This window comes from Musa acuminata, chromosome BXJ1-6 (assembly GCF_036884655.1).
Source record: "Musa acuminata AAA Group cultivar baxijiao chromosome BXJ1-6, Cavendish_Baxijiao_AAA, whole genome shotgun sequence".
NCBI lineage: Eukaryota > Viridiplantae > Streptophyta > Magnoliopsida > Zingiberales > Musaceae > Musa > Musa acuminata.
In genome coordinates this window covers 4,143,875-4,161,371 of record NC_088332.1, presented here as the reverse complement: position 1 = coordinate 4,161,371, position 17,497 = coordinate 4,143,875, and the positions used below count along the sequence as shown (strand labels likewise).

The window sequence follows — 17,497 nt, the reverse complement described above, 5'->3', positions numbered from 1 at the left end:
TGACATCCTGATTTTTAAATTTTAAAAATTTATATTAAAAATCTTATAATTATGAAAGTATAATGTCTAGATTAATTTATCTTAATATCATTGATTTTATCGATGAAAATATAAAAATAATTTTAACATTTCAGTCGGTAGTGATTAACGATAACGCCACTAGAGGCCACAGGTGACTGTTGTAGATGATAGAGCGACGAAGAGACATGAGAGTCGCTCTGTATCTATGTCGATGTCCACGTAATTACTAAGCAGTAAAAGTATCACTCTACATCTGCATCGACACCTATATAAATACAAAGCGACGTCGCTTGGCATATACATCGACGTCGATGCAGATGCAAAGTTGCATCACGTCGCTCTACATCTACATCGACGTTAACATAATTACTGAGCAATGAAGGAGTCACCAACGCAGATGCTGAGTGGCCCTTTTATCACTCGGCAACTACATTGACGCCGATGCAAATACAAAATGACGAAAGAATCACTCATTACGTCAACGTCGATGTAGTTATCGAGCAATGAAAGGCTGCTCAACATTTGTAACGATGTTAACATAGATTCAGAATGACTCTCATCTTTTAATGTTATTCTCCTCATTAATATCAACCACCCACAGACCCAATGACACTGTCGTCTGGCACCGCCATCACCCACTAGAACATTGAAATTATTTTTTAATCATTATTTTTATATTTTTATTAGTAAAATTAATAGGATAAATGAATCTAGATATTTCACTTTTATAACTATATAAATTTTAATATAAATTTTTTAAGTTTAAGGACTAGAATATTAAGGATGTCTAACTAAAGGAAATGAGCAATCGGATAATTAACCCCCTCATGTGACACCTTAATAGAATTTTTGATTTACCAAAATATATCTAAGAAGATGCAGACAATGTTGTCATCGACTCCAAGACATGTCTAATAAGGTAGGTAGGTTGGCAACTTCAGACAACTAATTTGGTACTAATTCGCCTCCTCAAATATTATATATTTTTATGTAATTAATTAATGTATTGTGGCCCTTTCGATTGATATTAACGTATGGTAATGGTTTTTGGCCGAAAGAATAAAGTGATGTATTTAAATCTCACTACAATCCTCAATCAACGAGTTATGATAAGACTCTGAACAAACAATCTAACATCCGAACATCGAAAAGAAAATTTTATTGCATGTGATTGGAGGATTTTATTATTATTATTATTATTTTCTCTTGACCTTAAGGATTCTAAAATTAGCTTTCTTGAGTTCAATATGATGGCAAAATGTCAAAAGAAATAAATAATTATATGTAACTACTATAGATATTGCTGAAGATAATAAAAAAATATCATGGTAAGAAAATCAATTTAACTGGAAACTATAAAAATAGAAAAAGAAAACATGATTTCGGACGATTTAACTAGAAATGTTATTTCATATAAGATAGATTAAGGCCATTAATTAATTGAAGGTAATAATCTGCATGAATCTATGACGATGAATCAGGTAATCGAATAAAATGTTTAAATGGTACACTCAATCAATCAAACTACTACTTAGAACACGATGTATCGTCCTACCTCTTTAATACAGTCAAATTATCCGTGAAAAAGTGATAAAACATCATTTGTCATCATCAACACGAGCATTATGACTCTCACTTTGCGGGTGAGCTCATACAAATTTATTTTTCTAAAATGAGTCCCAAAAGAAATTAAAGTAGGTCAAAACTTATTTATCAATCAATATCCTCACCACCTCACTAGGGAACTGAGGCCCTCCTTCAAGGGTCTAACAACAATGTCAAGATCAATATTCACCCTCTATCAATATTCATACTCAAAATACATAATTTTTCATGAGTCCTCATGCTAATTAGACCCAAATACTAATCCATTTGCCTTTCAAAAATCAACTCATATTTAAATCTAAGTTAATAATGACATACTCATATAACCATCATAAATCGACTAAAATCTTTACAACACAATTTAAAAGCGTCCAAACGTGCCGATTCATATAGGCGGTACGGAGAAAGCAAGGAAAAAAAGAATCAGCACATTATTATGTGCTGCATCAGCAGATTCCTCCATCGAGTTAAGAGTCTAGAAATTGCTAGCCCTTCACATTATGAATCTTTGAATTTAATATACGAACCACTCCATAAAACAAACGGGTATAAGTCAAATGTAGCACTCGATCTCCTACTTAAAAACACTCATTTTTCTTTATAATTAGAAACATATCCATCATAGCTTCTATGATCCATCTCGAAGAAGTCATCACATTGATCTACAATAGCAAAAAATTCGACCATCATATGCTATACCATTATATGCAATCATAAAACAAATATAGACTAAGTTAGTTTGACCACCATTCATTAATCGAAATTTTTTGGTACATTTAGAACACCCAATATCAACAAAACAAAGAGCAACATCAAAAAAGAAAATCTAACAAGCAACCTATTGTTTTTTTTTTCTGTCTCGAATAACTTATACACAATTCCTGACTCAGGTGAGTAATAACTATTCCTAAAAGATGCATCTGCTATAACAATTCCTAAAAGAGATGGTAGCAGATTTTACCGGCATACGAATGCAGAATCAACAGTGAAAAAAGTCGGCTCCTTCCTCGACATCATCAGTTTTTATGCCTCCAGTTTGTGCCATAAGAACTCTGTACACTCTCTTTGAACAAATCTCACCTAGCCTCCTGTCTTCCGTTCCCACAATCCCCGTAACCATCAAATCCTTAAGCAGGAACTCCTTTTCATGGACCTGACATTATGGGAGAAAGTCAGCCTTGGCTTTGTTGAATCAAACTACTATATCCTAGTGGTAGTACCAACCGATTTATTTGGGTCCATGTATACATTCAAAAGGGATCTCATAGTTGGATACTTCTTCCAAATGGCAACAGCATGTCTTGGTTGCACTTTGGGAATGGCTATTAGTGCTTTCAACCTGGCAAAGCAAAGTAATTCAGAAATTAGAGCCGGCCAGCTACATCAGTGCAGCAGTACACAAGAAAAATCTGAATAGGAACAAAATTGCAATGCTAAGACCGTACTATTCCACAAAAATAAGTTAGTTGCAGATTGGTTCAATATAGAACAAAACGAGAGGGAAAAGAGTTCAAATCATTTGACCACATAAATCTGAAATAAGAAAATTATGCAGGAATGAATTAACAGGACATATCATAAGAACCCATCTTTAATACTAACATTAAACTAATCTTAAGTTGTTCCAAATAAACATTAAAAAAACAACTATTGCTAATGCAACAGAAAGGATATATTAGATTATTTTCTGAACTGTGAATAGATAAGTCGAGATCCACTAAAGTTCAAGTGCAATGTAAAACCATTCCATGGCAGTGGGCCTCATAATGTAAAACATTTGTTCATTATAAAATTAATCAAGTACTACAGAGGAACCAGGATCTAATTGTTCGACTAACTTTGATTTCATGACCATTAGATAAATTGTCAGAATAGATGTGGACAGTCCATATTTATCTAAAGAGCATAAACATGATCTAAAAAAAGACAAATTGAAGAAACCATTCCATCATTTTAACAAATTGAAGGCATTTTAACATATTTATGTATTTTTAGCCTTATGAACTCTATTGAGAGAAAAAGTCAAATATAATTTAATTTTTACACAATCCTACAATTCCCATCACTGGGTGATTGTCAATTAACAGAGAGTTCCGGCACTAGCAGTAGTATCATGGTAGGTCACTTCTATCATCTACATAAGGCTTCTATATGACATTGAATATTCACAAGGTTCAAGAACTGCTTGGTCCAGTATGTACTAATTAATATCTACATGCACCCACACCGGAGAATTTTACTTGGCCAGGTTCGGAAGTACTTTTTTTTTCAAAATCTGGACAGCTGTTGACTCAACAGCCCTGTCGTTGACAGTTAGACAGTTGTTTTTACCATCAACAGTAAGGACGTTGACTGTCAACAACTCTACGCTCCTCCTCCCCTCTTAGCAACTTCTTTCTCTTTAGCACGCCAATATGTATCAGTCCGGCCACAAACCATTATCGGTCTCAAACCGAAACTTGAAACCTTGATTGACAATATGTATAACCCACATTTTTGAACTTAATATGACATAGAATTCAGTATTTCTTTTCATCAGTCCAAGGTAACTATGTGAATGGTTGTTATGCTTCTTATAAATTATATATATAATGATCACAAAGTGAATAAATTCTACAAAATACATCCTTTTCTAAAATTAGTCCTTTCAGCAAGCTTATATCATGTCATGTCTGTGTTCATGTCCCGCTTCACTGTATCAAAAATAGAAAAACATAACCCCAAAATAGCCAAACTATCTAAACCATGAATTGTAATTGATTCTTAGGTATAGGTAGCTAGACGTCAAAGTTTTGCACACTTGAAAAAGTATATAAGGGATTATTTTTAATATTTTAATTTAATATGTAAGTACATCTTTCTGTTTATTTAACTCACCAAATCAACTCTGTTACTAGGCTTACAACGAGGCAATGGCCATATAAGAAGTGTTACATTAAAACAGGAACAGAAAAAGAAAGTAACGCATTGCTACACATATGAATGTGAGTATGCAATAAAAATAACATATTCCAGCAAAGAATTAAAATCCTAAAGAGAACAATGATGGCTGCAATCAAATGTATTCCATTTGACAACACAATCTCACAGCAAACAATTGATTTATGATACTAAACATTTCGAAACAGGATTAGTACGACGAATATACAGGGTGCTACTCTTAAATTGTTTCCTACAAAGCAATAAATAAAAAGACATTGAACTAACAGGTATGTAACTACTTGTTGAATAGAAAGTACATAAAGCATGTTATACCAGACACTCTTTTTAGTCAGATTCTTGTCAATGAAATCCTTTGGAACAATGGACCCGTTAGCATGTACTGACAGCCAAGTCAACTTCTTTCTGCATATAATTAGAAAATTCATTGGCAATCTAAAGATAATTTTAATATGGAAAAATGATAATCAACCAGAAAAATAAGCATATCCCTAATGCCAAATTTCTACTAGCATATATGTAGATAAACATAAATTCAAGATACAAACAAATCAAGATTAAGTTGTACATCATTAATTACTAGAATAGCTTAGTCAAATTAGTGTAACCCAAGTCATTATAAAAAAGATATTTGTTTTTTAACCTAAAAACTGAAAAAGGTCCAGAATAATTTAAGTTCTACATATTTTTTACCTTTCAAAAACATTTTCCTTTCTTAAAATGGAGTTATTGGTAGGTGGAACTGAGATGGCACTTAAGGAGCACTTATCCAATTCTTGGTATAGATGCCTCCCGAGGATTAAATCTAAAGAAAAGCTAAAACGATATTGATAAAAATATCTAATATATAATCTACAATTGCCTACTATTGTCCAATCCAACTATACTCCAAAACTCAAAAATAAAAACCCATGTACACAATCCAAGAATGAGTCATTGACTCCCAGGCTCAGTCAAGAGGCTCAAGTAATGCCGTTGACTCACATTGATGTGTTGTTGCCAATTTGATGGCATGTGGCAGAAACTGAAATCTTGATTTTTCGGATAGAAATACTTGCTAGAAATTCAACTTCCCTAATATTGCACTTGAACATTTATTATAATGATGATAATTATGGTGTCCAACTATCAAATCTAGTTAATTGTTCTGTTAAATAAGTGCATACCCAGAATGACATCCATTCTCCTGACATCAATACGGTAGAGATTGTCAAGAGAGTTCTATCCTTGGAAACCGATGAAGACCTTGCAGCATCTAGAGGAGAAATTAATTGTCCATCCACCTCCAGTGTGGAATATGAAAAAATTGATGGTCACTTATAGCAGACCAAAATCCCTGGAAAGATTGGCACTGAAGTTGTATATTGACCTAAATACAAAGCAGAGGAGTGACAAGGTAATGCTTCAAGAATGCTGTGAATCTATGGAAAAATTGTGCAAAGATCTCAAATGGTAATTGGTCTAGGCCATTGTTCATTGCTTTCACCTTATCAAAATAAATTGCTGCTGCTTGAATAAAAATATTGTGCCCCAAGAGTTAATAATCCTCTAAAATGAAATTTTGCTTCTTTCTGATACTGGTAGCACACTCCTGAGATACTCCAAATGATATGTCTTACTCACATATCTACATAATAAGGGTAAAAAGAACAATCACCCATATAGGCCCTTGAAATTTAGGACCAGTCCAAAGGGCATAACCAAAATTCATAGTGCTCATTGTGGGTTCTTTAAGTTGTTTAATCAAAATCATCCAAGTAGATTTGAGTCTAATGATAGATTGATCCAAGTCCAATTAAGAAAAGTGGCAAACTCGATTTAGCTCATCTAGCAATTTAACCATTACAAGAATTAAATATTTATCTTGTACAATGATGTGGTTCAATTTCCTGTAATCCATGTAAAATCAACATGTTTCGTCTTTTTTTCTAAACAAGCAAACTAGGAAGATTAGAAATCCTGGGTAATCGTATCACTCTTCTTCACCTGCTTTTCAATTTCAAGTTTTTTATACATAAGGATATCAATTAACTCTTGCATTAACGGGAGGCAAGATATATAGAAATCCCAGAATCATGATCTCTTGCTGGAGGTAAGCCTTTCATTCTTCAAACAAATTTGTGAACTATTGTAGCAACTCCTATATATGCCCTTGGTGGCCTACAGTTTGATACTTGCAGAGTCAGTTCAGAGGTTAAAATAATCTGATTGAAGTTTGATTCGGATCTTCTACACTTGAATTTTTTTTTATCTGAATCATATTTCAGCAAATGCCAAACTTTGGGCAAGAAAATATGCCTGTACCAGAGCAGCAGTTTGTTCGACTGATACATTGCAGAAGATGAAATTTCACTTGCCTTCTTGAGAATCTTTTTGGTACTCTAGCAGCAATCAAAGGCTGATTGAGGCAGTAGAAAGGCAAATTAGGTGTTATTTTCAAAATTTGTTGGAGGGCCTAACAAATGTCGATATCACGTTTTCAATATCCCAACTAATATTAATAACTACTTCAATCAACCAATATAAGCTTACAAGTATATCAGCATCCTTCACCATCTTTAGCCTTAAATCTTTGCCAGAGCCAGGCTTATATTTATTGACAAACCATAATCCAAATATCTGGCCTGAACAAATTGAAGTTAACCGAATGAACAGGCTGTATCCAGCTCTAGCTTGATTCCAGTGAAGACAGGTCTCAAGCCGACTTTTGAGACTCGAGCCAGCCCATTCAAACAACATATATATTGTCAAGCGTACAAATGCAAATAAGTACTTTTGAAACTCAAGATTAGGAGACAAATGCCCAAACTTACCTAAACTGGCAATTGGCAAGGCTACATGTTAAGCCAACAACATGTTCTGCTAATTCTGCTTCATCTATGCATTGCCTTGAATGCACGTTTGAGTAATGAGTCGTCAACTTTGACAAAATCTATAAAAAAAATTCAAATACCTAAAGGTGAAATAATTTAAACAAACATAACTCATGAATAACTCAGGAGCAACAATTTTGATAAAGATGCAGACCTCCTCAACAGGTGGGCATTTCCAACAGCTAGCATTTGATGGATTTTTGTATTGATTCTGTTCACTGACAAAACAAAAAATCATGCTAAAAGTACTTTGAAAAGTCAGATATAAAAATCTTAGGAGACAAGAAAGATACTTATCAGAGAAAACTTGCAGCAAATAGAGGAACAAACAAAAACAATATGAATAAGCTCAAATAAAAGCAAATATTTGCTCAAAAAAGTAAAGTTCAAATCATGTCAACATAGACAAGCTCCACATATTAGAAACTCATAGAATGCTTAAGCTCTCAAAAGAATATCAAGCACCAATTTCTCAAAGACTCAAACACTGTCCATGTTCAGTAGCCATTTTGTTCAACAGGCAAGTGAGAATTTTAATAGAAAAACTAATTGTTGATGGAAAAAGTATATTTTAATTATTCAAAAATGATTCATGTCATGGCATATGGCTATGCATATTGCATATTTTGTGTGAACTAAGGAATTCAATCTTGGATACCTGACTGTAAGAGGCACAAAGAATGAAGAAGACGAAGGAAGAAAAGAGGAAGTGGATGCAGAGGAGAGGGGAGAGGATGAGTATGGGTCTGATGGATGGTGGACAGGTAGTGGAGTCCAGGGCACAAGCGAGGGGCAAGCCTATTGACACGGACTTAGCTGGTTTTGCCTAAGTCGTGCGGCACCCTCGCACGTCCGTCCGCAAAGGTCAGCCTCCCCGAAGCCTCCCATTATCCCTTAGGACCAACAAAAGAGAGAACGGGTTAAAGAGAACGCCTCAATCGGGATCCACAGGCAAACATGTCCGAAAAACACTTCATAGACAATGCAAATTACAAACAGACTTTACAAGCTCTGAATAGTTGCACAACAAAGGGTAAAATGGTCCATTACAGACCGAAAAGCTCTCGCACGTGTCCACATGACACAACCTTTATTTACAAGCCTAAAGAGGCCACCAACCCAACTAAAATGGGACTTATAAGCCTTCGGCTGCCCCTCTACACGTTGTACAAGGCATGAACATGCCAACAGACACGGACAGATATAAGCATTACATCAAACATCCTGTTTCAAAGTTTGTCCGTGACACTATGGTGCCGTGGACCACTCCATAGGAGTCATGTGTCTATGACTCATGAGAGAATTTAGAAAACCTAAATGTGCAAAGTTTAAAAAAAGACTAGATCCGACCGATTGGAAGCAGTTCCATCCACATCTCACATCCTGATTCATGTCAAAACCAGTAGATAGTGGTTAATACGAATAGGTCCGAGTGGTTTTGCATGGTACAAACATTTTCAGGCCATCCATGTGCTCGGACTGCTAGATACTAGTCGGTGCAAACCGGTTGCAGCTGCCAAAAACAAATCAGGATCATTTGATCCTAAACAAAAACTCCTTCCTACTGTCAGTTTCAGTTAGCATAGGTTAGTTTCGATGGTTTCAGCAACTTTGGCAAAACAAATCAGCAGGTCTAGAAAAACTTAACTTCACAAAGAAGAAAAAATTCCTTTTTGACTTTTCAAAGCAAATTGTTATATTTGACCTACATAATCAAACAACCAAAACAAAACAAGTCATCAAGCTAAAGTAGTTAAAATCAAATTAGTCAAGATTGGAACTACATGGCCAAGACATTAATGCCCAGAATGGCACAAACCATCAAAACAACTCTCTTTATGCATAGAGCTGATAGAATTGTGGAACTCAAACCAAAAACCTAGACAGTGATGTATATATCACCATATAGCAATAAATCACCAATATTTCTTTAAACAAATGACAGAGATGGATTACACTAGCTTACTCATACGTAACTAGTATAGATGTGACTAAAGTAGCCTCTGTAATGCAATAGAATATTAACATAATGGCATATTATTTTAGGGCCTTCTCACAAATATTCCTGTTCCAGGCTACATACTAACAAGGGCTGACAATTGTGAAGCTTAATAGAAGTCTCTTAGAATCATTTTATTGTATCATGTTTAGCTAAAATTTTATGCAGATATTACATGGTCCGGTAGTACATAACAAAATTTAAATAGTCTCTCACCTGCAAAAATATCTAATTTAAGATAGCTCGTATAAAGTTCTTGGATCAACATATCAGCAAAAATAAATAAAATCCCACAATAAAATTGTAAAAATCATTATTTATCATTCCTAACAATTGGACAAATACATGGTATAGAATCCTCATAATAACACAGGACAGAAAAAGAAAACTGCAAGAGGACCAATAGGTGACCCACCCAAATTTAGAATGAAATTTTGAAACAGTGCTATCAAACTGCAGCATCAGAATTACTATCAAATTAGATTTGAGTAAAGTTACTAGATTCCAACTGCAGCATCAGAATTAGTTCTTGTAACAGTGCTATCAAATAATACAATAACTCCATTGCTTCAATTAATTACCAACCAACACCACAAAACTGAGAATGCTCAATAATTTCTTGTATGCATATTGAAAATATTAGGAATTAAAAAACACATTTCTAAATTAAATTTCCACAAAGATTGATCCCTTGGAGATGACCAAAATGGAACACATATAATAACCACTAAGGAATTGTAGATGCAAAAATATCAAAGAGCCAAGAATAAAGTAAAATTGGAAGGAACAAATAACATGAGCCAGAACCCAGGACTAACCATTTTTTTATGTAACTCGTTAGTTTGTTAATAAGATAGCATATCGTGAAAGTTGGGTACTGACTTTGGACTCTATGAATGCTGTCAAAGAAGGATTCGGTGATTACAAGGTCACAAAATTCCTCTGCCTCAGACACAAGTAGTATGTATGGCACTTCTGATCCAAGAGGGGAAAGCTGCATATTATTTGTAAGAAGAGTCAGTGCTTAAATAACAAATTTTATACAAAAGCAGCCACATACATATTGTTAACAAGTTTAAATTATACCACTAAATAAAAGTACAACAAATTTTATGCAGGATTGATGCTTTAAAAATAATTTTCTTCTCCCAGTCTATATCACACCATCTTTTTGATCTTTTCTCTCCTGTAACTCCTTTGAAACAAAGTAACACATTAGCATGAGTGTTGGATAGTGTGCTCTAAAAGATCTACACCTTACCTTTGCAATATGATCAGGTACGTTCATTTTCCACATGATTGATCTTTCAACCGGATTTGAGGTTACACGAAAAGATAGACCTTTCTCTGCAAACCTAGTGAGAAGATGCCCTACATCAAATTTGGACAACAAAGTTCAGGAATAGAAAATAAGCTAATAATGTAACAATGACATGACTATTTACAGGATTAAATTGACATGTTTACCATACCACCAACAGACCCGTTTTCGATAACTTTAACATCAATCTCAGCCAAGATAGACTTTAATGCAAATTTCCCTTTTTCCCATTTTTGCCTTTCCTTCTCCAATTTCTTTGCTTCTGCTGCTTCAGATTTTAAAGCTTCTTTCTTCAATTTCTCTTGCTGTAGACAGAAATCTGTAGTCACATTATGTTATCTGTTTCAAATGTCAATATGAATTTACTCAAAACTAACCTGTTTCTGTCGTTTTCTTTCTTCAAGTAAATGACGTTTCTCTTCTTTGAGTTTCTTTTTTCTTTCATCAGCCTCAGTTTTGTGGTTTTTCCTAGCATCAACTATGACACCTTTGCAGTTCTGATCTCCAGTGAAATCTTCTTTATCAAACATGCAATCCTGATCATCACTGTGGTTTCCAGTCTGTAATGCAGATAATAAACATTCAGCTCTGTTCTGTCTTAAGTATAATTTATGATTAATGACTTGTAAAAAGCAGAAATTAGTGTGTCCAATAGTATGAAACAAATACCGGCATATATATATATATATATATATATATATATATATATATATATATATATATATGAAGAATGAAAAATTAGTCCAAGAAAATTTAGAGGTCATTATTGAAAACAATATAAAACCAATAAAAAACAATAATCATAGGGGCATAAATCTGCAAGGAGCAACTAATATAAACTATCATGAGCAGAAAATGGCCAAGTAACAAAAAGTGACATGCAAGAGGCAAAAAAGCTGGCAATCTAATCACAAGAGTTATCTTACTACTTGAATGTTGATGGGCAATCTAAGTGTACAAGTAAATGTTGTTTACACTCTCACTGTGATTGTTAACCTTAAAAACAGGTATACTCATTGGTTCCAATCAAGAAAATAAAATTAGTGGTACACCATGCGATACAGGTTCTATGTACCAGTCAAACAAAACCATGGTTGCGGTATACCACACTTTACAGCTAAAACCAAAACGAGCCAGGCAAACCAGCCCAATTTGGTGTGATAAATGGATAGGGCCTACCACTTAATTCAAGGCACCAGCAAATTGCAACAATTTTCAGGTGGTTTTAAACTATTCCCAAATTGGTGGTGGAAGCAAACCCACAGGAGAGAGAAGAAGAGGAGGAGAAGAAGCAGTAGCAACAGCAACAGGTAACGAGGTAAACGTACAAGTGCTTTTTTTTCTCCTAATTCTTCTCTGTTTTGTTTTATTTATTGATTTTGGCCTGTACCAACTGATACACTACAGAGCATTGTACAAGGAATAGCCCAACAGGCTTTTGGTTCCAGTACCAGTACCAGTATTTAACTCCTTGATTCCAAATCATATAAGAAGATCAAGAGTGATACTTTAATGTGATATTTAGTTTTTTTTCTCCTTTCCCTCCAGTTAGAATATCCAATGATATGCTTGAACAAGATGAATGACATGGATCCCCTCATTAAGTGCACAATTTTGGAGCACTAAAAATATTGACATCATCTAATATGTTTCAAGAAATTTTAATTCGTATCAGCAGGAAGTTTATTGAACAGCTCAAATTCATCACCCACAATTTCGAATTTAAACTAAAAGTTTCACTCTCCAATAGACTTAAATGCAGCTTATTATCTGATAGACAAGAACAATAAAGAAGATAATAGGTAACAAAGACTAATATTTTCTAAATTCAGTTTTGGAATCTGTCATATCATATACTTTATATGACATACTTAGTCAATATAATGTGGTAAGAGTCCCCACCAACTTATGGAAGTATGAAGTACAAATATTTTTTAAATATTATAATTGGAACGAGTGAGACAAAGAGAGCGAGAGCGAGAGAGAGAGAGAGAGAGAGAGAGAGAGAGAGAGACTACTAGCACCAGTTTTCAGTTGTCTGGAAAAGCACATAACATAATAGCACTCAGTTTAATCAGCATGTCAAAAACTATTATCCTATGAGTCATGACATTGCATCAAATAGTGCAGAGACTAGCCATACTAGCAAAAGAAGCAAAAAATGGATAGCAAAAAATATTGTAAGACTTCAAAATAGTTCTTTTCAAAATTATTTAATTAGGCCTTTCACAAAAAAACTCCAAAAGATATGCCTATATCTGATGTGATGATTTGGTGTTTTGACAAGTACTTAGTACCACATCCGGAAGCTTGTGCACACACTCGATGAAAATGGAACTTTCATGGGATCACCTGCAGAAGAGCTTCTTTAGCCATGCAGCAACCATGCAGAGGACTGGCACCAACAATCTGTACGAAACTGGAAGTGGCTGGAAAACACATTCACTTTATAAACCAAAATGACCAGAAAGTGACACACTAATAGTATAATCCTAGCTTCAACTTGGAATGTTAGACATATGTATGAGTTACCATCAATGCAGTCATCAATCACTCCATGACTGCCATCCTGTATAATATCTTTATTGTTCTTATAGTAGCTGTCAGAAACTGCATCATCAATTGGGAAACATAATGTGTCATGGTCCTTTTCTGCTCCTGTAACTTTTAGATCTACAGCTCTGTGGAATCTTAAATCCGTCCCAGCATGCTCGGGTGGTGTAGAAAAAGCACTAGTGGTATCTTGTTTGCTCACATTTACCAAATGTGCACCAAGTTCGGACTCATTATCAGATTCCAAACAAATCAACCCAGTAATTCCTGTCAAGAACAACAGCAACAACAAAGTTGTAAGTCCCAACTAATTCGTCTCAAGCACAATAATTAAAAAAAGGGCCTTACAGAAAAATCTGGTGGACAAACAATCAAAATAAAGTGAAAAAAGTGTAGTTACCATTTGATAACCACAATTAAACTTTGAAGCAAAAAGAAGGAAATGAGTTAAATAACAAAAATGATAAATCAACCAAGGAATGACTACTAACATGCTTGTGCACTGCAGCTGTACCAATAAGCAAACAAGAAAACAATAGACAAGGAAAATGAAGTATTACCAAAGCATGCTTATCATTAAAATGATATAAGGCACCACATACAAGAGTCAAGAATAGGTTTGTCATACCGCGGTATATTGCTCAGTATGGACGATACAGACAGATCCATGCAGACCACCTTGTACCAAGCAATACACATTACATAACCTCGTATCGAGCGATACAAGGTCAGTACCGATCGATAACGATCGGATCTTGATCGATACTTATCACAGGCTAAGATTGTCCTATTTTAAATGGTCAATTTGATCATTTGAACCAAGGGAAAAGGTTTAAAAAACCCTTTCCTCATATTTCTTTCAACTCATTTCACTCTCTCAAATCCTTTTTCACTCACATCTCTCTCTCATTCTCACAGTTTCAACTCTCTCAAACAGCTAACAGCAGTACGGTGATAGTTGATCATTCTTCTTCGAGCAACAATATGGTAATCGATCTTATGATACGGAGCAGCAGATCAGTGACGAAAGTAAAAATTCTAACATTCTCTATGCTCCGCACCAATACATGCTATAATCGTCCTTGCCTCAAGAGCTACCTTGGGCACATGTGGTTCACAACAATCAGACCATGACCAGCACCACATTGATGCATCAATGACATACGGTGTATCAGTATACTAAATCGTTGGATCAATCTCAGGATTGGGTTCGACAAACATATCAAATTGATATACAGATACATAAGATCGAGGATCCCAATCCAACGCTCATGGAGTCCTGTCATTATTTTTGGTGGTAGAACCAGGCATATCCATCGATTGATTACTTGATTTAAGTATATGTTTTTTAAAAAATAATCTAATAATTCAAATCATTTCTTTGTAGATAATTTAATATCAACAGAAGAACGGTTCGAAATGTACCACAAAACTACTTCTTAAAGGCTAAAAAAGATGTGTCATTATTCTTTCCTAATTTAGATTATTTTTGCTAAAATTATATTAAACTTATTTATTTTCAATTTAAAAACCCTAATCTAACTTCTTTTTTTCTTTTTCTTTTTTAATTGGAGCTATTTTCTTCCATTTTTCCATGTCATTGGTACGGCCCGCCGTATTGACACATGATACGTCGATACGGATCGGTATGTACCGTATTGACACCAGTTGGTACACTAGTATAGTTCGGTAAGGCGAATCCTCACTCAAGATGGGTGCTCAATTTCTAGACATTCCAATAGTAATACATTCGAACAGGCTCAGTACTTATGCATAAAAAATGAAGAAACAAACTCAGTCGATGAGAATCCTACCAATGCAGGGTACAGTGTCAATGTACTAAAGCATACCATCAATAAATCCAGGAGTAAACACGGGAAGCCGATGCATCACACCTACATAAATTACAGTGACAAACTATGACTAACTATTCATTGCAGCATGGCATATTAATTTCTAGAACACTGCATTGTACTGCATCCTGTAATGATAGATCAATGCTAGATATACAGATTATCTACTAAAATTCATAGATGCACATTATGAGTTATTTGTAATGTGAATATCACTTCCAAGATGAAGTTAATTGATAAGGATTGATGACAATTACTAGAAGTCTAAAAATTGTTTTTACTATATTCACCTTAATTTACAGAAGACAATGCATACAAAACATTCTTTGAGTCCAAAAACGCCAATATAATCATGCAGACTATATAAACTTTTCTGTCTGAATTCAGGTTTTACACCACTATCCGATGGGAGAAGTACAAGAGTTGCAAGAGAAATCAGAACTAGTCAATGAGAAAGACAAAAATCCTCTGTACATTCATTTCCTAATTACCTCTGAATAAAATTCAGACGGCCAATGTACCAGCAAGTACACTCTTCCAAAGAATATAATACATCAAAATTTATGTTGCCATACATGCCAGCCTGCTACCAGAGTGATATGTGCCAATATGTCTATCAATGATGAAATGCAACATAGCTATTGTACGTATTTAAAATTTATTTTTATTACTGAATAAGCTTTGACATAAAAGTATATCCATATTGAGTCAAATCAGTACCCCACATTTAGATCCATGTATGACAGTGTCTAGATAATTTATAAGAGTAAGTTTTTGGGCCCAATGTTAATATCATGATTTTGATAATAATAAAATGTTTCGTGGCATACAAAATCAATCACAAGTAGCATCAGAGCAATCTCAAGAACTCATTGGATAAGTAAAATACAAGGTTGGCAGCTTCAAAATCAAGCCAGTACATTCTTTATTCCATTTTTATTTATCTCGGGAACTTGATTACTTTTCATAAAAAGAGAAATACTTTTACATAATAAGAGAAACTCAATACAAACCATTGGACTTGGACTTAGTGACTACAACTAGTAAACTAAAAAAAAGTGCAAATTTTGAAGAGACGTGTGATTATACCTTTACAAATAAACTTCAAAAGAGATTGACCAAAACCGTATTTTTTGGAGATAAAAAGGATAAACATAATGATAAAGATACTAAACAAATTCCACCCTAAATCCCAAGCAGGGTACAACACCTATTTAATCCCACTTAAACTGAGGAAGGAGAATCAAATCAATCAACCACCTATAAAGGAAATGCACTCTCCAAAGGAATAGGGATCAAACCCCACCCTCCACCGGGAAGACAAACTCCCAACCGTCCAGTACAAGGGACGGCAGGCAGAACCAAACCTAAAAAATCAGTCTTTAATTTAAAGAAAGAGGAGAACTCACCGGCGAATTTATCTGAGGAAGCATTTCCGAATTTGGCACGGGAAAGGCTGCATTTGACAACAGAAGGATCAGAATCGAAGGCGAAGCCAGGAGAGAGGGGCGTCTCGGCAACAAAGGAGGGGGTGCGGGTGGCGTCGGCCTTCTGAGGAGTTAGGTCGTCGTCGATGACGACAAGGGTCGGAGGCGGCCCTCCGCTTCCCCCGAGTTTCAACTGCTGCCTCTTCTTGGGACGACGCGGCGAGGGAGAAGGGGACGAAATGTCCACGGCGACTGCGGGCGGCGGCAGGGGCCGGCGATCCATAAAGGCGATCGGGACGCGCTCTAAGATTGGGGATCTTTGGGGTTTGGGAGAGGGTCAGGCGACGCTTCCATCGCGCGAAACAATGGTGTCAAAAAGCTCGTCCCCGTCAAATTATCGGGTCGGATCGATGAAGATACCGGAGTTCGGTCGGCGTAGCGAGGTCACATAAACCCGACCCGACCTACCAAAGAAATGGAACTATCGAGTCGGATCATCCGAAAACCGGAGTTGGGCAGGGATTGTGACTGCTTAAACCCGAACCGATCCGCCATTTGGTCAACAATTCTTGATCCAAAACCGAGCTATGATTAATGGGTCGGATTGGATCAGATAGGGTTGGCAAATCAAAGCATGCTTCGAACTATTGTTCTTTTAGCATCAGAATCAGATTAGGCTGAGGGAGATAGGTCAGGTTAAATCATACTATCAAGAAACAAACGCTTAACCTGAAAGATGAACATGAATCTAATTTTACTTTCAACTTGGATTAAGGTTCGAGCCAAAATAAAAATGATCGGATATAAGTCAAATTTAGGGTGCAAAAAGGGTTCGAAAAATAATGTGAATCGATATATAAAATATATAAAAAAAAACAATAACATTATTAGTAAATTGTAAGTAT

The 17,497-nt window shown here is 35.2% G+C and overlaps 1 protein-coding gene across 4 annotated transcripts; it reads right to left on the bottom strand.

The window, feature by feature from the left end:
- Positions 1-1,936: 1,936 nt before the first annotated feature.
- LOC135675708 (crossover junction endonuclease EME1B-like) lies at positions 1,937-17,060 on the bottom strand. 4 transcript variants are annotated; one of them, XM_065186135.1, is made up of 13 exons: positions 16,575-17,060; positions 13,292-13,579; positions 13,112-13,188; positions 11,137-11,319; positions 10,911-11,064; positions 10,700-10,809; positions 10,257-10,432; positions 7,594-7,657; positions 7,380-7,498; positions 4,882-4,971; positions 2,851-2,965; positions 2,588-2,779; positions 1,937-2,288 (listed from the first exon to the last, which is right to left on the bottom strand). In XM_065186135.1, exons 1-12 carry the CDS (start codon positions 16,873-16,875, stop codon positions 2,606-2,608), a joined length of 1,851 nt encoding a protein of 616 aa, XP_065042207.1. In that variant the 5' UTR covers positions 16,876-17,060; the 3' UTR covers positions 1,937-2,288; positions 2,588-2,605. The 4 variants fall into 4 exon arrangements, 2 of the variants coding, with proteins under 2 accessions (XP_065042207.1, XP_065042208.1); XM_065186136.1 differs by lacking the exon at positions 1,937-2,288 and having other exon boundaries at positions 2,352-2,779; XR_010513973.1 differs by lacking the exons at positions 1,937-2,288; positions 2,588-2,779 and adding an exon at positions 5,733-5,935 and having other exon boundaries at positions 2,916-2,965.
- Positions 17,061-17,497: the final 437 nt, after the last annotated feature.